The sequence below is a fragment of the Aotus nancymaae genome, unplaced genomic scaffold, assembly GCF_030222135.1.
Source record: "Aotus nancymaae isolate 86718 unplaced genomic scaffold, 86718_ANA_hifiasm-v0.15.2.pri h1tg000020l, whole genome shotgun sequence".
In the NCBI taxonomy this organism is placed as follows: domain Eukaryota; kingdom Metazoa; phylum Chordata; class Mammalia; order Primates; family Aotidae; genus Aotus; species Aotus nancymaae.
In genome coordinates, this window is record NW_026988432.1 from 30,501,441 (window position 1) to 30,523,646 (window position 22,206).

Here is a 22,206-nt window from a genome sequence, read left to right on the forward strand (position 1 = left end):
GCTATGACTGAATATACAAACATCTCTTCGAGATTGTTTTTTAATTCTTATGAGTATATACCCAAAAGTGGAATTGCAGGGTCACATGATAATTCTATTTTTAATTATTTGAGGAACCACTATACAGTTTTCCACAGCAGCTGCACCATTGTACATTCCCCACTAGCAGTGCACAGGGGTTCCAGTTTCTCCCTGTCCTCATCAGCACTTAAATTTTTTTTTTAAATAGTAGCCATCTTAATGGGTGTGAGGTGGTATCACATTAAAGTTTTGATTTGCATTTCTCTAATGATGAGTGACCTTGAGCATGTTTTCATGTGCATATTGGCCATTTGTATGTACTTGGAGAAATATCTGTTTAAGTCCTTTGTCCATTTTTGAACTGGTTTTTTTTTTAGTTGTTGAGTTTTAGAAGTCCTGCTCCTACCCATACCCCCTGTTATTTTAGTGTAGTATTGCAGTGGGAGAAGATGTTCTTTAGTTGGTGATAATACAGTTGCTGGTTAGTGATAAAAACCTAAATAGCTCAGGATCTTAGAAAATGCAGAGTAATTAAACTGGTTCATTCATTGTTACCTTATGAATTATTTTACTGTCAGATTGGCTAGAATTAACCATTTTAATCCACAAAGCTACCTATAAAACCTCTTGGTTTATCTTTTCCCTATGTTAGCCATATTATGAGCCCCTGTTAAGAGACGGAGTCTTGCTCTTGTTGCCTGGGCTGGAGTGCAGTTGCGTGATCTCAGCTCGCTGCAACCTCCACCTCCCGAGTTCTAGTGATTCTCCTGTCTCATTCTCCTGAGTAGCTGGACTTATAGGCATGGCACACCACGCCCGGTTAGTTTTTGTATTTTTAGTAGAGACGGGGTTTTGCCATGTTGGCCAGGCTGGTCTTGAATTCCTGACCTCAGGTGATTCTCCTGTTTTGGCCTCTTACAGTGCTGGGATTACAGGAGTGACCCACCGCACCTGGCCTAGGAAGCATTCTTATTGAAATACATAAACCAGTTTATTAAAAGGTGTCAATATAATACTTGCAGGGGGTGATGGTGGGGGATGACTTGGCGGGTTTTATATTAAGTATATTTAACATTTAAGCATATTAAAATATTAATTTTTGACCTAAATATCTTATCAAGATAAAGTCATTGTTACCAAATAGGTGGCAACATGTTATCTGTTGAACTGCTTATTTTTTTCCTGAAATTTTGATATCTTTTAAAAAGCTTAGACTTTTGATGAGGACTTCTAGAAGTGAAATATATTACATGTATAGTATCTTACTGTTTTCAGACTGCATTTAATCCACAGAACAGTCTTAAAAAGGCAGATGAGAAAAGTGTTAACTCCCATTAGAAATGAGGAGTAGAGAGATTTGTCAATTTCCTAATGTGAGAGATGGAAAAGTTTCTTCAAAGTTTATTTCTTAGACTACATTATAAGGAGTTACAATCTCTTGGCTCTATGGCCATTATCTGCTGTTAGCATGAACATATACCCATGTATATATATTCTCTAAATCAGCTACCTCTTAAATCAGCTATCTTGACTTGTTCTAGCATGTCTGAACAGAACTGGGCAAGCTCCAAACCCTGGTGCATGCCATTCCTTATTTGGAAACCCTCCTGACCCTCTGACTAGCTTCCTCTTCTTCCTTGTCTTCTTTCCCCCTTACCTATTCAGGAAATTTTCAAGTTTTTAGCCAGTTGGGTCAAGCATGGAATGTGAGGTTCTGTTCTGGCCAGTGGAAACTGGACACACAGTGGGGTGATTGCGTCAGGTTATGAAAGTTATAAATGTCCTTGTCTCTTCTGTTCAGATGTGCTCTTGTGCAAGACTGTTGGCGAGTTGCACCCTTTCTGCAGAAAGTAAACTAGCCTTACTGAGCAATCCATTGTCTTGGTGTGGATTCTTCCTGACGTTATAAAGCTGTTTCCAACAATTTAGTGTCCTGTACAGGGATTCTGTTTCCCCTCTGGGGCAGTCCTTGGTCCTGTCTTGTGGGGAGGCGCTCTACCACCGTATTGCGGTAGCCCCAGGAGAGGGAGCCAGGACTTAACCAGGTGCAAAGAATATGTTTGAATTCTCAGCAACGCAGGGGAGATTTGTAAGACCGTGGTGACCGGGAGACCTTGTGCACAAGCCAAAGTAGGAAAAACCCCAAGAGGGTGGCAGAGTACTTCCTTGGTATGGTCAGCTCTTGAAGGGAATGTGTGTGTGAGTGAATAGTTCAGTTAAGACAGAGTGAATATGGGATGAGTGTGTATAACCTTCAGGAGGGAAAACAGAAGGGAGAAAGGTTATCTCCTGGGGAAAAGGATACAGGCAAGACACTTCTGGTGTAAGAAATTGAGTCTTAGGAACCCATTAAGGACAGGATAGGCAAGACAGCCCTGATCTGGAGGATCCGGGGGATTGGGCCTCCTGGGAAATAGACAGGTAAGACATCCCTGATCTGGAGGATCTGGGGGATTCGGGCTTCTGTGAAACAGACAGATAAGACATCCCTGGTCCAGGGGATCTGGGGGATTGGGTCTGCTGAGAGAGGTTTTTTCCCTCTGGTTTGCAAGGGGGTGGGGGGTGGGGTGTATTAAGTCTATTTAGGACCCGATATAGGAAATACTTCTAGTAAGCCCGGAATAGGAAGTAAGGCAGGAAACAAGTGAGATGTGATCCAGTTTCTCCCGATAGTCCATTAGGACGCATGCTGAAGTACTGGAAAGAGAACGAAAGCACCAAACATAAGAAAAAGCAACTGATCGCCGGGCGCAGTGGCTCATGCCTGTAATCCCAGCACTTTGGGAGGCCGAGGCGGGTGGATCACGAGGTCAGGAGATCGAGACCATCCTGGTCAACATGGTGAAACCCTGTCTCTACTAAAAATACAAAAAGTTAGCTGGGCATGGTGGCGCGTGCCTATAATCCCAGCTACTCAGGAGGCTGAGGCAGGAGAATTGCCTGAATCCAGGAGGCGGAGGTTGTGGTGAGCCGAGATTGCGCCATTGCACTCCAACCTGGGTAACAAGAGCGAAACTCCGTCTCAAGAAAAAGCAATTGATGATCAAATATTTTTGCTTTCTTTGGCCCCAGGAGCCAATCTTAAAACCTGCCATTTTCTGACCAAAATTCAGCTCAGATGAAGCCTGGGTCTGCCAACTCTTAATAATGTATGTTAGCAACAAGAGTTCAGTATCCTCAGAGGAAATAAGTATGCCCTATGCTGACAGCCAGGGCCTGTTTCTCTGGACCCCTTTAAGGACTTAAAACAAGAAATAGATGTGGCCAAGAAGTTAGAAAGCAACCGATGGGACACTTTAAATCATCTCCCCCCATTTCTAACTCCTAATGCACCTGCCACATGGCCACAGGAAGTCCTGCCTCCCCCGCCGTAGGCAGAAGTCTTGCCTCCCCCACCACAGGCGGTTGCTCTGCTTGTACCCTTTTTTCAAGCTATCATCTCACGGGCAGGGATAGGGATTCCTGTATTGAATCCTGAGGAGTTACCAATCCCAAGGACTTGATCTTTGCCATTGCCCATCCAAAAGCTCTTCCTCTGGGAGAGGACTCCAGAAGGAAATAGAGTAATGTAAAAGAGACATTCGGAACCTCCCATTATCTAATACTTCTCAGCTCTTTCCATTGAGAGAAGTTCCACAAGGAGTGGATGCCATTGGCTTCATAAATGCTCCTTTAACCGCTTCTGAGGTCCATGGCATAAAGAAAGAGCTTGAGCCCCTGCTGGATGCTCCGGAAGGAGTGGCAGAGCAAATTGATCAGTTTTTAGGTCCCCAGCTATATACCAGGACTGAGTTAATGTTGATCTTAGGTATTCTGTTCTTGAAAGAAAAACGAAACAGGATACACAGGGCTGCTATGGCAGCTTGGGAATGTGATCACCATGCTGGCCAAGAAAGCCCTGTGGCAGACACCAAGTTCCCCGCTTAGGACCCCCGCTGGGATAATAACAATGCCACTCACAGAGAAGGACTTGGGTGAGCTAATTACAAGAGGAATGAAAGAGTCAGCACCCAGACCTCAAAACCTTACTAAGGCCTTCGATGTACAACAGGAGAAAGATGAAGGACTTATGCAGTTTTTAGACAGATTGAGAGAGCAAATGAGAAAATATACTGATTGAGACCCAGATAGCCCTCTAGGGCAAGGCATGTTAAAATTGCATTTTGTTACAAATAGTTGGCCTGGCATTGCTAGAAAGCTGCAGAAGATAGAGAGATAGAAGAACCAGTCAATTGAAGAACTTTTAGAGGAAGCACAGAAAGTATATGTGAGAAGAGATGAGACAGAAGCAAAAGGCAAAGATTTTCTGGCAGAACTCACCTGGGCAGACTAAGCCAAGGACAAAATTCTGACTGGTGCCCCGAAATGCGGATTCACAGAGAGGGCTAGGTCAAAATGGGACATGGGAGGATCATAGTATGTGTTGTAAAAGGTGGAAATGTAGAGCAGATGAGGATAAGCAAAAGCAGAAGGGTCCTGGAATAGGAAGAGAAGGTGGGCAGGATAGATGTTACAAATGTGGAAAACCAGGCCATTAGAGAGAATGCCCTGAAACAGGCCACAGAGGAAGTTCTTCTACTTATGCCGGCTTTTGTAGAGGAAGAATAGGGGGGTCAGGGGCTCTTTCTTTTCCATCTTGAGTCCAATGAAGATCCCTTGATAAATCTGGAGATGGGACCAAACCATGAACAAATAACGTTTCTTATAGATTCTGGAGTGACCCGTTCTTCCTTATGCTTCTCTCCAAATGGCTTAAATTGCTCTTCCAAAGAATTATTAGTATCTGGGGTAAAGGGTGAAGGATTCAAGGCCAAGATTTTAGAAAACACAGAGGTAAGATATAAAGATCGAATGACTAATATTCAATTTTTGCTAATCCCTAAAGCAGGAAGAGACTTGATGCTGAAGTTAGGCCTAGGATTAAGGGAATTCTTTCCCTCTCTACACTTGTGGACTACTGTAGATGAAAAGAAAATTCACCCTGATGTATAGTCAAGGGAAGGAAATTGAAGGAGGCTCCAGATTCCCCCAATACAAATTCATTTAAAGACTCTTGGGGGAGTGGCTAGGAGAAAGCAGTACCCAATCCCCCTAGAAGGTTGAATAGGATTGAAACCTGTGATTGAAGGTCTCATTAGAGATGGGCTTTTAGAGCCTTGTATGTCTCCATATATACATCTATCTTGCCTCTCAGGAAGCCTGATAGATCCTATTGATCAGTAAGGGGTCTTAGAGCCATAAATAAAATAGTGCAAACCACTCATCCAACCATGCCAAACCCATATACTATTCTTAACAAAGTTCCCTATAGTCATCAATGGTTTACTGTCATAGATTTGAAGGATTCCTTTTGGGCATGCCCTCTGGCTGAAAACAGTCAAGATCTGTTTGCCTTTGAATGGGAGGTTCCCCACCCAGGGCAAAAACAACAGTACTGATGAACCATATTACCGTAGGAGTTTGCAGACTTAGAGAAGTGGCGAGCCCAACACAGTTACGTTTAATTTGGTACATGGGTGATATTCTTATATCTGATGAGGATATAGAAAAGGTGAGTGAGTGTTCCACATACTTTTTAAGTCACCTGCATTCAAAGGGGCTACAGGTTTCAAAGGAAAAGCGTCAGTATGTTGAACCAGAAGTTAGATATTTAGGTCATCTAATTAGTGCAGGCAAAAGAAGGATTGGGCGTGAACCAGTTGAAGGGATTGTGTCTTTACCCTTACCCGAAGCAAAACAGGAGCTCAGAAAATTCTTAGGGCTAATTGGATATTGCAGATTATGGATTAACTCCTATGTATTAAGAAGTAAATTGTTACATGAAAAACTAAAAGAGGACCAGACCCACTTATATGGTCCTCTGATGAGATAGATCAAGTGACTGAACTGAAGGCACGTTTAATGTCTGCCCCTGTCTTGGCCTTACCCTCCTTAGAGAAACCTTTCTGTCTTTTATGAATGTGGATAAGGGCTAACCCTGGGGGTGCTCACCCAAGAACATGAAGGTCGCTGGCAACCAGTTGCCTTTCTGTCTAAAGTCTTCTTGGATCTGGTTGCTAGTGGGTGGCCCCAGTGTATCCAGTCTGGCAGCTACCGCCTTATTAGTTGAAGAAAGTAGAAAAATTGCCTTTGGAGGGTACTTGACTGTGAGTAGGCTCCATTAAGTTAAAGCTATTTTAAATCAGAAGGCAGGAAGATGGCTTACCAATTCTAGAATTCTGAAGTGTGAGGCCATTCTGCTAGAAAGAGATGATGTAACCATAACACTGAAAGCTCACTCAACCCTGCATGTTTTCTAACCCCGCAGGTTTGCAGACAGAACATTTATGTCTGGACCTAACTGATTACCATGCAAAGGTCTGACCATACAAAGGTCTGAGACCCCTTATAAGACTGAACAGCATCTGTTCATAGATAGGTCCTCATGGATGTTTGATGGGAAACGACATAACGGGTACTCAGTAGTGGATGGAGAGACCCTTGAAGAAATTGAATCAGGGCAATTACCCAATAGTTACTCTGCCCAGGGTTGTGAATTATTTGCTTTTAGTTGAGCTTTGAAATACTTAGAAAATAAAATAGGAACCATTTATATAGACTCGTAAGTATGCCTTTGGAGTCACACATACATTTGGAAAAAATTCGGCCAAAAGAGGTCTGATGAATAGCCAAGGCCAAGAACTTGCTCATGAACCATTGGTTGTTCGTGTCTTGAACAATCTCCAATTACAATAGCTATCGTACATGTCCCTGGACATCAACATGATTTTTTGTTGGAAGCTGGGGAAACAACCTTGCAGACCAGGTGGCCAGAAAGGCAGCCGTGGCCACTGAGCCAATGTCTCATCTAACTCCCTGCCTTCTTTCTCCTAAAATAGTTCCTATTTTCTCTTCTATTGAAAAGGAGAAACTGACAGAAATTGGAGATAACAAAAATGCAGATGGGAAATGGATTCTCCCGGACCAGAGGGTGTTGCTCTCTAAGCCCCTTAGGAGACAAGCCTTATCTCATCTGCACCAGGGAACACACACTGGGGCCCTCAGGCTTTGTGTGATGCAGTTCTTAGAGTCTATGGATGTACTGGAATTTATACTCTGACCAAGCAGGTCACAGATGGCTGCTTCATGTGCAAGAAAACGAATAAGCAGGCTTTGAAGAAATTACCTCTGGGTGGAAGAACTCCGGGGTTAAGGCCACTCGAAAGTATACAAGTGGGTTACACTGATACGCCACCAATAGGCTCATAAAGATGCTTGTTGGTGATAGCTGATCATCTCACTTACTGGGTAGAAGCTATTCCTTTCTCGAAAGCTACTGCTAATAATGCAGTAAAGGCCTTAGTAGCGCATGTTGTACCCAGATTTGGATTGATAAATAACATTGACTCAGTGGAACTCACTTTACCACAGATATCATTAAGAAATTGGCCCAGACATTAGACATAGATTGGGAATGTCATATTCCTTGGCATCCTTCCACCTTAGGGAGAGTAGAAAGAATGAATTAGACACTTAAAAATCATTTAATTTTAGAAACTTAGTTACCGTGGTCCAAATGCCTTCCTGTTGCTTTATTTAGGATCAGGATGGCTCCCTGGAAAGACATAGGTTTATCTCCGTATGAGATGCTATATGGACTGCATTACTTACATTCTTCAGCTGATATTCTTACATTTGAAACCAAAGATCAGTTTCTTAGAAATTATATACCTGGTCTGTCTTCTACCCTCTCCTCTCTTAAGACCAGAGGTCTTTTAGTACAGGCGCCACCTTTGGAATTTTCAGTACATCAATGTAGGCTTGGAGATCACGTCTTCATTAAAGGATGGAAAGGAGGGAAGCTTGAGCCAGCTTGGGAAGGACGCTGACTTGTGCTGCTGACCACTGAGACTGCTGTCTGCACCGCCGAGAAGGGATAGGCCCACCATACTCAAGTAAAGAATGCATCCACTCACTAAGGTTTCTGGGCAGTTGTTCCCAGACTGAGCCCTACCAAATTAAAATTAAGAAAAATTTGATGTATTTCTACGTAATATTTTTCTTTCTTTCCTTTTGCTACTCCTCATTTTATCATTAATATACCTAGATCAGATTCCCTCAAGTTATAACCTTTGATGCTTGCCTAGTAATGTCTTGTGGAAACATACATAGTCAAAGACAGTTAACTTCCTCAGAGAAATACTTATGCCTTGGCCCCCTAACCAGTTTGGCAGTTCCCAGTCCTCATTGATGGGACAAGTTACAGCCCAGGCGTCAATTCCTTGTCCCTACTGACTGGCAGCCGTGCAATAGCTGGGACAACGTCTTATACAATACCCAATATAGAGGCTGGACCTCTGCAGGAGGAATTTGTACTGATCTCAGATCTAGCCTCTACTTCACTAAAGGGACCTCTACCCCAGATTGCAAATTTTACCAATGCAACCCTATTCTCATTTCTATCATTATTTCTACAATTATGGATAGCAAACCTGTTATAAATCGCCTATATGGCATTGGGGCAAATGTAAACAGGAAAGATATCCTGTAGGTATGTTTTAAATACACCTTCTCTCTCTTCCTCCTTCCGCTTCTCCAAACCTAGCCATTTCAGTCTTAGATCAAACATCAGCTGTTCCAATTATTCCCACCCCTAATGATAAAACAAAGGTACTGCAGATAAACGATCTGAAACAAACCTTAGCTATTGAGACAGAGTATTAAGATGCAAATACCTGGTTAGAATGGATTAAATATTCCATCTGCGTGCTAAATAAAAGCGACTGTTAGTGCACATGGCAGGCCAGAGGCCCAGATTGTCCCCTTCCCACTGAAGTGGTCCTCTCACCAGACAGACCTGGAATGCATGATAGCTCTCTTTCAAGATTCTACTGCCTGGAACCATGGACTGTGCCACACTCTCTCTCTGTTGTATCCTGAGGTCTAACACCCTGCAGGGTCAGCCCCCAAAGGTCATTCAACCTCCATCTTCCCAGGTAGGGTTCGCTTTGTGTCTCTCATGGCAGGAGGAGGAGAACTGAATATTCTTGGAAATTTCACAGGATGCAGTGAAGTAGGATACTTCGAGAGCTAACCCATCAGTCTTCCATCAGCCATCCCTGAGCAGATGTATGGTGGTATTGTGGGGGACCCTTATTCGACACTCTGTCAAATAACTAGAGTGGTACTTGCACTCTAGTCCAATTGGCTGTCCCTTTTTTTTTTTTTTTGGAGACGGAGTTTCGCTCTTGTTACACAGGCTGGAGTGCAATGGTGCGATTGAACCTCCACCTCCTGGGTTTAGGCAATTCTCCTGCCTCAGCCTCCTGAGTAGCTGGGATTACAGGCACGCGCCACCGTGCCCAGCTAATTTTTTTTGTATTTTTAGTAGAGACGGGGTTTCACCATGTTGACCATGATGGTCTTGATTTCTTGACCTCGTGATCCACCCACCTCGGCCTCCCAAAGTGCTGGGATTACAGGCTTGAGCCACCGCGCCCAGCCCGGCTGTCCCTTTTACCTTGGCATTTCATCAAGCAAAGATAGAGGTAACGCACCAATGACATACATAACCCCATATGGGTTCTTTGATTCTCACGTGTACTTAGTTGCAATTGGAGTCCCAAGAGGAGTTCAAAATGAATTTGTAGTCAGAGATTAGATAGCTACTGGATTTGAATCAACACTCTTCTGCTGGGTGACAATAAATAAAAACATAGACTGATATATTATAATCAACAACGATTTGTTAACTATACCAAGGATGTTGTTTAGGGGATTGCAGAGCTGTGGGAAATGACGTGGGAAAACAGGATTGCTCTTGACATGATGTTAGCTGAAAAGGGCGATGTTTGCATGATAATTAAGACCTAATGCTGTGCTTTCATTCCAAATAACAGCTCCAGGTGGAAGTAACACGAGAGCCTTACAGGGACTTACGGCCCTAACTAATGAACTAGCCAAAATATCAGAATAAATAACCCCATTTCAAACCGGCTAGAGAACTGGTTCGGCAAATGGAAGGACACTTTGGCATCAGTATTAAGTATACTTCTTCTCGTAGGATGTTGTGTTATACCCTGTGTTCAAAGACTTGTGAAAAGGCTTGTTAATACTACCCTCACTAACCTATCTCCAACTCCTCCTCCACCCTATCCAGAGAATTTACTTTTGTTGGAAGTCCAAGCCAAACAATGAAGCAAGGGCCTATTAATAAATTTGAAGAAGAATTATGAAATAAAGAGGAGGAAATTGTGAGATATGGGAAAGTTCTTCAAAGTTTATATCTTAGACTACATTATAAGGAGTTACAATCTGTTGCTCTGTGGCCATAATCTGTTATTAGCGTAAACATATACCCATGTATATATATTCTCTAAATCAGCTACATTTTAAATCAGCTATCTTGACTTGCTCTGGCATGTCTGAACAGAACTGGGTAAGCTCCAAACCCTGGTGCATGCCATTCTTTATTTGGAAACCCTCCTGACCTTCTCCTGACTAGCTTCCTCTTCTTCCCTGTCTTCTTTACCTCTTATCTATTCAGAAAACTTTCAAGTTTTTAGCCAGTCGGGTTAAGCATGGAATATGAGGTTCTGTTCTGGCCAGTGGAAACTGGACACAGCAGTAGGGCGATTGCTTTAGGTTATGAAAGTCATAAATGTCCCTGTCTCCTTTGTTCAGGTGTGCTCTTGTGGCAAGACTTGCCAGTGACTTGCACCCTTTCTGCAGAAAGTAAACTAGCTTTGCTGAGCAATCCATTGTCTGGGTGTGGATTCTTCTCACTGTTATAAACCTGTTTCCAACACCTAAATAATTTGGATAGTAACCAATAGGGCTAAGTCTAGGATATAGGATTGTAATATTCTGGTCTAGTTAAGTTTAAAAATTAATAAAGAGGAAAAAAGGGCCTATAGATTTAGAGCAGTCATAGCTATTATGTCATACCAGTAGCCTACTCATTTAGTAACGATAAATGAATCTGAGTATAATTTGGAATTGATGAAATTATGCTAAAATTCATAACATTGTGACATTATTTTATTTACTGTTGCTATATAATATAGTATTCCAAAACGTAGTGATGTAAAGCAGGTATTTTATTATGCTTATGAATTCTCTGGGTCAGGAATTTGGAAGGGGAGTGTATAGGTGGCTTGTTTCTTATTCCAAGATGTCTGGGGTCTTAGCTGAGAAGACTTTACCTTGAGATGCACTTGGCTAGAAGCTCAGATCACTTGGAGGCATCTTCCCTGACATGTCTGGCAGCTATGCCACCTGATGACTTGGACTTAGCTTGGCTGTTGGCTGGAATACCCTTATGTGGCTTTTTCATGTGGTCTAATTTGGGCTTCTTATGCTTATTTATTTATTTTTTGTCATTTTGTTTTTTTTTTCCTTTTTGTGGAGAACGGGGTTTCACTATATCGCCCAGGCAGGTCTCCAACTCATGGGCTCAAGCTGTCCTCCTGCCTCTGCCTCCCTAAGAGCTGGGATTACATGTGTGAGCCATAGCACCTGGCTAGTTCGGGCTTCTTTATAGCATGAGAGCTAGGTTCCAAGAATGAGGGTCCCCACAGAGCAAGGAAGATGTGTGTGGTATTTCTGTGGTTCAGCTTTGGAGCTGTACACTGTCACTTAAACTGTACACTGTTGGTTGATGGTATTATAAAAGGCCATTCAGATTCAAAGGGAGGGTGATAAATACCCCACTACTCAATTGGAAGTATGTCAAGTGTACATAAAAAGGAGGACATAATGGGAGATAATGTAGTTATATTTGGAAAATAGAATCTACATTATGAAGGGTTGTTGAAAAAGGAAAGGTTTGAATAAAGCCATATTTAATTCATGCCCCGAGTCATGGTCTTTTTTCTTTTTCTTTTCTCTTAACCTAAAGGCATTCATGAAATCTCTGAAGAATTGGGTTTTCTGATTTCCAAATTGTAGACAGTGGGGAGAAAATAAACTGCAAAACCTGCATACTTTACTTTGCATCCTGCACTCTTTCTCGTGGTTTATGTTAAAATGACTATTTAGCTAACAAATTTACTGTATGGAAAGTTTAGTATGCTTTTGGCTGCTGTTCTGTCATAAAATTGACTTATCTAAAAACTGTCAATGTTAATACAAATTAGATTTTTATTAAAACATATGCACTAGTATTTTGTTGCTGTAAGTTCCTGGAGGCTATTTATAGTATAATGACACAGATCCATTATTCTATAGGGGGTGGTTATTTGGGATCATAATCTGGATTGAAAATTTGACAGCAAATAAATTTTGACAAAATTTGACAGCAAATAAATTTTGACAAAAAAAATTTGACAGCTAGGTAAAGTAAAAGATACATCAGAAAAATTAAAGGCACAGCAAGAATATGTCTATTATGACACAAAATACTAACAGTAAGCTGCAAATTTTACAAATTGTACATATATATTGCATATGTGCAACACGTAAGTACAATTTAATATAAAAGTACATGTGGAACATACATGTACAACATGACTGTAGAACCATTCTAGGTTAAGGTTAAGGTTCATGGTTTTTGGGAACTTTTCAGGATAAGTTGACTCCAGTCATCCAGATAGGGTCTCAAACACTGACATTTCTCCTGGTAAATTCACAGAGGGTCTTGTGCCCAGCTTTACAGGTATAGACACCTGCTGCTTTTGGCATGCTAAGAGTGAATCGGTCTTTAGGGAGATTTAGTTAATCAGGTTTATCAGAATAAAGCAGGAAACACAACTGTTGGGGAGATAATTTATCCACCCCTTCCATTCTTTTTGCTGTTTTCATATTTCCACCCTGTGTTAGAAATCCTACCTTTCAGTGCCATCACTTTAACTTTCAACAGTATTTTTAAGGAAATTACAAGAAGGAAAGAAAATACAGCATACTACTTTATATTTACCGCTTACTTACTGTTGTTATTTTCATTCCCAAAGACCCAGTTTTGAATTTATATGTTTTTGAATAATCCTGGTAATTTTGTTTTATATTTCTTGTAACGTATGTCTGCTGTCAACAAATTTTTTTTTTTCTTTGGGACGGAGTCTTGCCCTGTCGCCCAGGTTGGAGTGCAGTGACATGATCTTGGCTCACTGTAACCTCCACCTCCTGAATTCAAGTGATTCTCTTGCCTCAGCCTCCTGAGTAACTGGGATTGTAGGCGTGTGCCACCACGCCTAGCTAATTTTTTGTATTTTTGGTAGAGACAGGATTTCACCATGTTAGAATGGTCTCTATCTCCTGACCTTGTTATCCGCTTGCCTTGGCCTCCCAGAGTGCTGGGATTACAGGCATGAGCCACTGCGCCTGGCCCAACAAATTCTTAAATCCTCTGTTTATCTGCAAAGTTATTTTTCCATTCTGCTTTTGAAGGGTATTGAATTTTCAGTTGACAGTTTATTTTTTCACCACTTTAAAGATACCTTCTGGCCTATATTGCTTCTAATGAGAAGTTGGCTTTTATTTGTGTTGTCGTTCCCTTGTTTCTTTTGTCTCTGGTTCCTTTCAAGATTTTATAGTTGTTGGTTTTTAGTGGTTTGATTATGATGTGACTAGGTAGTTTTCTTTGTATTATTTTACATGGAATTTGATTGTAAATCCTCTCTCCCCATCAAAGGTAGGATTATGATTCATTATTTCTGCAAGTATTTTTCCTTTTTTAATGCCTCATTTGCACTCTCTTGGTACTCCATTTGTACTTATGTTAGACCTTTTGAGGTTTCTGGCTCAGCAGACTGGGTACTCATGCCATTAATTAAGATTAAAATGCAGCATGTTCACTTGTAATCTTAAAATACAGTTTATTACATTTGACAGTTAAGAGGTCATTGGTGACCTTAGCCATAGATAATGAAAACTGGAGTCCGAACAAGAAAGAAAGAGTTGAGGAGTGAATAGGAACTGAAGAAATGGAGAGACTTATGTTTCTGTGTTTGATGCTCTATAATTATGCTTATAATCCAACATTTTATTTTACTTTTTGGCCTTCATTATAAATGGCATCCTCTCTTCCCTCCTTTTTATAGTGTTGTGAAAAAACATAAACCATTTTATGACATGATTTCTAGGAGGATAATTGCTATAATAATAAACTGCCTGTGCTTAAATAAAAGAATATTTTAATAGGATTAATATTTGTCTGAGTTGGTATGACTTATGGTTGAACCCCTCTGACATTGGATATTCAAGTGGCATCTTGTTTATGTTCATGTAGCAGGAAAACTGTGGGCAGTAATACATACAAGGACCATTTTGCCTTTTCTTTTCTTTTCTTTTTTTGGAGACAGGGTCGTACTCTGTCACCCAGGCTGGAGTGTAATGACGCAATCTCGGCTCACTGCAGCCTCCGCCTCCTAGGTCCAAGTGATTCTTCTGCCTCAGCCTCTGGAGTAGCTGGGATTACAAGCATGCACTACCATGCTGGGCTAATTTTGTATTTTTAGCAGAGATGGGCGTCTCTCCATGTTGGTCAGGCTAGTCTCGAACTCCTGACCTCAGGTGATCCACCTGCCTTGGCCTCCCAAAGTGCTGGGATTACAATCATGAGCCACCGCCTGGCCTGCATTAGTATTTTAGAATAAAGAATGGTTACTTAGTTAACATTAAAGAAATGCCTTTGTAGCGATTTTACTCATGATTCCAAGACGAATGTAGTTGAGTACGTCTAACTACAAATTTCAGAATTTGGCAGGCACTTTTTAGGAAATGCCTGGTTATTGCAGGTGGTTGTAGCATTGGATTTGTTATTGAAAATATTATCTTTCTTTTTTTTTTCTTCCCAGTTCAAAGCAGTATTCAGCGATTTCAAGAGAAGTTTTTTATTTTCGCTTTGACACCTCAACAAGTTAGAGAGATATGCATATCCAGGTAAGAGGAATGTTGGAATGTATTTCTCATGAATATTGGTTTATTCACCTGTAGGGCTGCCATAACAAAATTTCACAGACTGGACAGTGTAAACAACACTTTGTTTCTCAAAATTCTCAAGGCTTCTGTCCAAGATCAAGGTGTTGGCAGGTTTGATTTGTCCTGAAGCCTTTCTCCTTGGCTTATACGTCTCAGATGGCCTTTTCTCTGTGCTAGTGCATCCCTGGTGTCTTCCTCTTCTTGTAAGGACACAGTCATATTGGATTAGGGACCTACTGTGTGCCCTTATTTAACTTTAATTTCCTCCTTAAAGGCCCTTTCTCCAAATATAATCACATTGGGGGTTAGGACTTCAATGTATGAATTTTGGGGATACACCATTCAGTCCATAACAGTTGACCTGTTTCTCTTATGAAAGGGTAGTATACTTTGAATAAACTCAGCCAAATATTTAGTTAATACTGTTTATTAGAACAAATTGTTAGCCTTTGAATAAAACCTCAGAACATCTTTGTTAAATGTGTGCTCTGAATGAAGAGACCCCCCAAACAGGCTTTGTGTGAACAACATGGCTGTATATTCACCTGGGTGTGGGCAGGCTGAGTCTGAAAAGAGAGTCAGCACATGGCAGTGGGATAGGAGTTGGCTTTATAGGTTTGGGGTAGGCAGTGGAAAGTTACCAAAGTTACAGTTCAGGGCAGTTTTTGCAAGCTGGGAGGGGAGTCATAGGCTCTGGAGTCATGAGGTTGACCAAGGTTGGTCACAAAGTCCAGTTGCTTTATCAGTTGAGGCGGAATTAAGAAACAATAGAAGAATGTCTCAAAGTTAATTAGGCACTGCAGGGGTTGATCATTTCTTCTCCTTTTGTGGTTTTCCAGTTAATTCAGACTTTCTAGTTCTAGGAACTCATCTGGAGTGTACGTGCAGGTCACAGAGGTTACCGTGCTATCCATGGCACAGTCAGCTGGCCTAAAAGACCTTACATTCCTGTATTTTTATATTTGTAATACAAAGAAAAAAGAAATGAAGAGTGAAGGGCAGTGGTATATTAGGAAGGCTGGCACAGACTGGTGATGGGGCGATGTTTCTCAGAGTGATGTTTCCCAGGACTTTTTTGAGTGGGATTGGGGGCAGCACGAAAACATAAAAATAGGAAAGAATTTAGACTGCCGAGAGATTTTAGGGCAAAGGTTGATATTGTAGGGTTGTTAAAAGGAGCATTTTGTTGTATTAACTGATTGATTATAGCTTGGATACAATTTTGTAGTAATTGAGAGGTTAGTCAGAAAAGGCAAGGTCCAAATAAGAGAAGGAGAAAAATGGGTATAAAGGGGGCTGCTAATGGAAGGAGCCATGATATCCAGTTAGAGAGTGGCCAGCTAGGTAGAGAATAATTATTTGCCTGATTATCAAACTTTTGGGCTCTGTCTTTCAATTTATAGATGACATCATATATGAGGCCAGACTGGTTTACATAAAAACAACATTCTTCGTTTAGGAATAGACAAAAACCTCCTTTTTCAGCAGTTAGTAAATCAAGACCTCTGCAGTTTTGGAGGACAACTGCAGTTAGGGAATTTACTTGAGCCTTAAGAAGGGATAGTGATTGAGTTATTTCTGCAATGCTAGCACAGAAATCATTAGAGAGGCTATAGAAGGTGACAATTAAAGTGGTAAGGCCTGCTGTGCCTTTGCTGAGTGCAGTAGTAATTTCTAACCCTACAAGTAAGGGGATCAATGGAATGACCCGCTTGTGTCGGGACCACAAGGGAAACAGGGAGACTTTCGTCTCTGTTGGCAAACTGAATTTTGGGAACAAGGAAAACTAGGGTAGAAGTGCCTATCCAGTTGGTAGGAAGGCAGACGTAAGAAGAAGAACCACAGAGGAAAAAAAAAATCCTTGGCTTAGGCAGAACTGGAAGTGTAAACTGAAAAGATGAGAAAGTGTTCTGTGGGGGGTGGTTGGAGTCTTTTACCTAGATACCAAAGGAACCAGCAAGGGCTGCGGCTGTTAAAGGTTGTAGTGGGGTTTAGTGGGGTAACTGTGTGGAGGGAGAGCTTTTGTTTTCATGATGTATGAGGAAGTGTGTGGTATCTATAAGTAACCACTCAAACAGAGACTTTCTGAGGTGTGGTATAAGTAGCAGGGGTGACTACGTTAAGTATTGGTGTTAGGAAAAAGATGCCTAATGAAAGTAAAAGGTATGTTGGGTTTATATCTAGTTACTCTTCCACTTTGGGGATATGGATGAGTTTAAAAGAAGTGGGGGAGAGTACTTGCTACTTGCAGGAGGATGTGGAGGAGTCAGGCTGATTGTCTGATGGACACAGCTTTATCCTGGAATGATGGACCCATTGGGGAGGTTCTTGTAGACGGACAGTGGTTGGGGTGCTGTAGACTACCAGGAAGGGTCCTGTCCATTGAGGTTGCAGAAACTGAGGGATTAGGCTTTTGACTAGGACTGACCTTCTGGTTAGGGTGTTTTCATATGGCCAGGTATCTGGAGTGGGTAAGAGGAAATTAGCATCCTGGTGGATTTCTTGGCTGGCCTGTTGGAGGACTGGAAGATAGTCACCAAGAGGACTGGTGTCTGGAATAAGGTTAGGCCCAAGCAGAAGGGTGCAGCCATATAGGAGTTCAAAGGGGCTATACCCTGTGAGTTTTTTAGGAGTGGCTTGAATCCTGAGTCCTCTGCAGTGGTAACTCCAGCCTTGGCTGGGAGGAGAGTGGCCTTAAGGAGGACCGTTACTGGGGGCATTGATAATAGAGGACCCTTGTGTAGTGAGAAAACCTCTTTCTGCCCATATGGCAGCATGGTGGTGTAGGATGTGGAAGGTATATTTAGAGTCAGTATAAATATTGACATGTAGTCCTTTGGCAAGAGTAAGAGCACGGGTTAGGGCAATTAGTTTAGCTTGCTGAGAAGTGGTGGAGGGGAGAAGTGTGACAGCTTTGATAGATGAGTGGGATACAACAGCATAACCAGCTTTGGCCAGTGCCAACCGACTGGGCTTTGAAGAACTGCCATCAGTAAACCATGTGTGGTCTGGAATAGGAAAAAGAGAAATGTGGGGAAATGGGGAGGATTCTATATGGATTAGGGAGATGCAGTCATGGGGTTTAGGGTTTGTGTTAGGTATTAAGTGAGAGGCTGGGTTGAAGTTGAGTCCGAGAGCAATGGTTACTGTGGGGGTTTCAATAAAGAGTGCATAAAGCTGGAGAAGGCGAGGGTCTGAAAGTAAGTGTGTGAGGTGTGAAAAAGAAACTAAATTTTGGAGGTTGTGAGAGGTATAGAGAGTAAGTGGGGCATAACCTGTACTTTTAAGGGACTCTGGGCTTATTACAGCTGTTGGGCGTAAGCATGACAGCCAGCCTAGAACTGTGAGGACAAGAAGGCGACTGGTTGTGGGCCTGGCTTTTGTGTAAGAACCCCTGCTGCACAGCCTTTTACTTCTGCTGTGCAAAGGGAAAAGGGTTGGGAGGAGTTGGGGAGTGCTAGTGGAGGGGCCGTTTCCAGGGCCTTTTTTAACAAATGAAAGGAAAGAATGGGGGAGGGATTTAGGGTCTGTGGGCTCAGCTAAGTTCCCTTTTGTAAGTTTATAAAGTGGTTTGGCTAGTAGGGCAAAACCTGGTATCCAGAAGCAAAAGTATTTTGACAAAGGATTTGACTAAAGTAATGAGGGCTATCTCGGAAACCTTGGGGAAGAACAGTCAAAGTTAACTGCTGGGACTGGTGGATGTCGGGGTCAATCCAAATAAAGGTGAAAAGAGGCTGAGATGAGGGGTATAAGGGGATGGTAAAAAGGGCGTCTTTCAGGTCAAGAACAGAATAGTGAGTCGCGGAAGTGGGTATAGAAAATAGGAGAGTATAGGGGTTTAGTACAACTGGGTGGATGGGAAGCGTAATCTAATTAATGAGATGGAGCTAATCTGTAGGATTTGTCTGGTTTTTGGAGAGGTGGGATATGGAAATTGTAAGGATAGTTTGTAGGAATTAAAAGGTCATGTTGTAATAGATAATAACAGGCTTTAGGCCTTTTAAAGCCTGTTGTAGGATGGGGTACTGGTGCTGGGTGGAATAAGGGTGGTTAGGTTTCAAGTGGATGATGAGGGGTGAGTGACTTGTAGCAAGGAATGGGAGGTGGTGTCCCGCACCCATGAATTAAGGTAAGGGGACACAAGCAGGGGAGCTATTGAGGGAGTTACGGGCTCAGGGAGGACGGTGGCAGTGAGGTGCAGCTGTAGCCCAGGAATAGTTAAGGAGGCAGACAATTTTGCTAGGATATTTTGGCCTAACAGGGGAACTAGACAAGTGGGGACGATTAGGAAAGCATGTGGAAAGGAGTGCTGGCCTAATTGACACCAGACTTGAGGAGTTTTGAGAGGCCTGGAAACCTTGCTGTCAATTCCCACAACAGTTAAGTAGGCCAAGGAGACATGTCCTTGAAAAGAAGACAGCATGGAGCAGGTGGCTCCCATATTGATTAAGAAGGGGACGGACTTACCCCCCACCATAAGAGTTAACCGAAGCTCAGCGTCCGTGATGGTCCCGGGGGCCTCCGAGATGTTCAGGCAGTGTTAGTCTTCAGCTGCCAAGCTGAGGAAATCTGGGAAGGATTCAGTCCAGGAGCTTTGCGTTGGAGTTCCGGGAGCTGTGGGAGCAGCAACGTGACTTAGACAGTTCGACTTCCAGTGGGGGGCCTGCACAGATGGGGCAAGGCTTAGGAGGAATCCCAGGCTGCGGGCATTCCTTGGCCCAGTGGCCAGGTTTCCGACGCTTGAAGCAAGGTCCTGGAGGGGTGGCTAGACGCTGCAGTCTGGTCGCTTTGAAGTCTTTGTGAGGCGGTGGTAAGGCTGAGGTTTGTCTTAAGGCAGAGGCAAGCATCTGTAGTTCTGAGATATGCTGCCACTGGGCAACTTTTTCCTTATTATTGAGAACCATGAAGGTGAGATTGATTACTTCCTGTTGTGGGGTTTGAGGGTCATATTTTAATTTCTGTAGCTTATTTAATGTCAGGGGCCGATTTGATGATAAAATGCATGTTAAGCATTGTTCATGGGGGAGAGTAGAGAAGTAAGGATGACATGTAGGTCACTTCAGGTGAGATTATAGGACTGGGTTAAGTATTTGGACGATCTGATGAAAAGGAGCCTAACCATTGGCTGATTTGGGAAAGGTCAGATAAAGAGAAAGGAATGTGCACACTAACTATGCCTTCGGCTTCAGCCACTTCGGCTTCAGCCACCTCAGCTTCCTGAGTACGATGAGACTCATTGAAGTGAGAATTGATGGGCAGGGGTGGAGAAATTAGCCGCAGGACTAAACTGTAAGCAAGACCGAGTATGAGGTGGGGAAGTGTCAGCAGGGGCATAAGGAGGTGAGTTTTGGGCCAAGGAAGAGGAAGAGGAAGGAGGCTCTTGAGGGGAGGTTAGGGCATGGATTAGGGTCTGGATTGGACAGGCGGGGAGGAGAAAGGTCAGATGAGTTGAGGGACAAGGAGGATTCTGAGTTACTGGCAGAGGCAGGAGGGGTGGACAGAAGGGAGAGAAGGAAAATTTGGAACGGGTTGCATTGAGAGCAGAGAGTAGGGAGGGGTTGGAGTGTAAAAAAAATGCCTGGATGTAGGGAATTTCAGACCATTTTCTCATTTTATGACAGAAGTCATCTAGATCCTGCAGGATAGAAAAATCGAAGGTATCATTCTCTGTCCATTTAAAACTACTGTCCAATTTATGTTGTGGCTAACCAGTATTGCAGAAGAAAATAAGACTCTTTGGTTTTAGGTCAGGTGATAGCCAGAGAGGTTAGAGGTTTTTTTTAGAATGCAGGCTAAGGGAGAGGAGGGAGGAATGGCAGGTGGGAGGTTGCCCATAGTTTAAGAAGAGCGGTGGAGACAGGAAAAGTGAATGTGCGACCAAGCAGCTTAGCAGGTGTCCCAGACTAAACCTTGGTCTGTACCTGGGGTGAATCAGTCAAAAGGGATGTCCCCCTCGTTGATCCGTCACCCTCGAGTGCGAATGAGTGACCAGAGCAGATGTCTCTGCAATGATCAATCACTGAGGGAAGACCGTCTTCCTGGTTCCATGACCTATGTAGGATTTTTTCCAGTCATGAACCTCACAGAAAGTCCTGTCTTTCTTGTCTCCGCTGAAAGGGAGAGGAAAATGAAACTGAAAGGAGATGAAGGTTGACAGGTAGCAAGAAGGGCTAAAGAAGAGTTGAGGCAAACCGCTTACCTGATGTGAAAATGGTGAGTGGGTCTGTGGGCTGGCCTGACGAGCCTAGGTCATAGGTAGGTCTCTTCACGGAGAGAGCACAAGGAGAACAGGGACAGGGGGTTTGGTCTCCCAAAGTAGTTCCCCCATCCCAGATTTCAGCACCAAATGTTAAACTCATGCTCTGGGTGTGGGCGGGCTGAGTCTGACAGAGAGTCAGTGCAGGGCGGTGGGGTAGGAGTTGGTTTTATAAGTTTGGGGTAGGCAGTGGAAAGTTACAGTTCAGGGCAGTTTTTGCAAGCTGGGAGTGAGTCGTAGGGTATGGAGTCAGGAGGTTGACCAAAGTCGGTTACAAAGTCCAGTTGCCTTAATCAGTTGAGGCGGGATTAAGGAACAATAGAAGAATGTCTCAAAGTTAATTAGGCACTGTGGGGGTTGATCATTTCTTCTCCTTTTGTTGTTTTCCAGTTACTTCAGACTTTCTAGTTCCAGGAACTCATCTGGAGTGTATGTGCAGGTCACAGAGGTTACCTCCAACTGGGACAGTGAAGAAGAAAAAAATAAAAAATAAACAGAGGTTACCATGCCATCCATGGCACAGTCAGTTGGCCTAAAAGATAATTTTTTTAAATGAAAAACTTATTCCAGGGCTGGGCATGGTGGCTCATGCCTGTAATCCTAGCACTTTGGGAGGCGGCAGGATCACTTGAACCCAGGAGTTCACACCAGCCTGGGCAACATGGCGAAACCCTGTCTCTACAAGAAATAAAAAATGAGTCTTACCTACTCAGGAAGCTGAGGTGGGAGAATCACTTGAGCCTGGGAGGTCAAGACTGCAGTGAGCTGTGATTGTGTTGTAGCACTGCAGACTGGGTGACAGAGTGAGACACTGTCTCAAAAAAAAAAAAAAATTATTCCAGGTAAAGCAATATAAAAAGAATTTATAATAACAGCCCAAAGATAGGGTGTCCATAAACTTTAGCATTCCAAACTGGGGCATTTTTGAGAGTGAAGGTAAACATTACTAATAATTATTCTGGGATATGAACATAAACTGAGGCAGTTTTGGGGAAAGAGAGCTATATAGCCATCCTGACCAAAAAAATTAG

The 22,206-nt window shown here is 42.7% G+C and overlaps 1 protein-coding gene across 9 annotated transcripts in view; it reads left to right on the forward strand.

The window, feature by feature from the left end:
* PIAS2 (protein inhibitor of activated STAT 2) overlaps positions 1–22,206 on the forward strand; it is a 120,927-nt gene that overhangs the window by 42,719 nt on the left and 56,002 nt on the right. For all 9 annotated transcript variants that reach the window (XM_064379213.1, XM_064379214.1, XM_021670066.2 and 6 more), the window contains one exon: positions 14,796–14,880. In XM_064379213.1, coding sequence (XP_064235283.1) covers positions 14,796–14,880 — 85 coding nt within the window. The remainder of the gene's footprint in view (positions 1–14,795; positions 14,881–22,206) is intronic.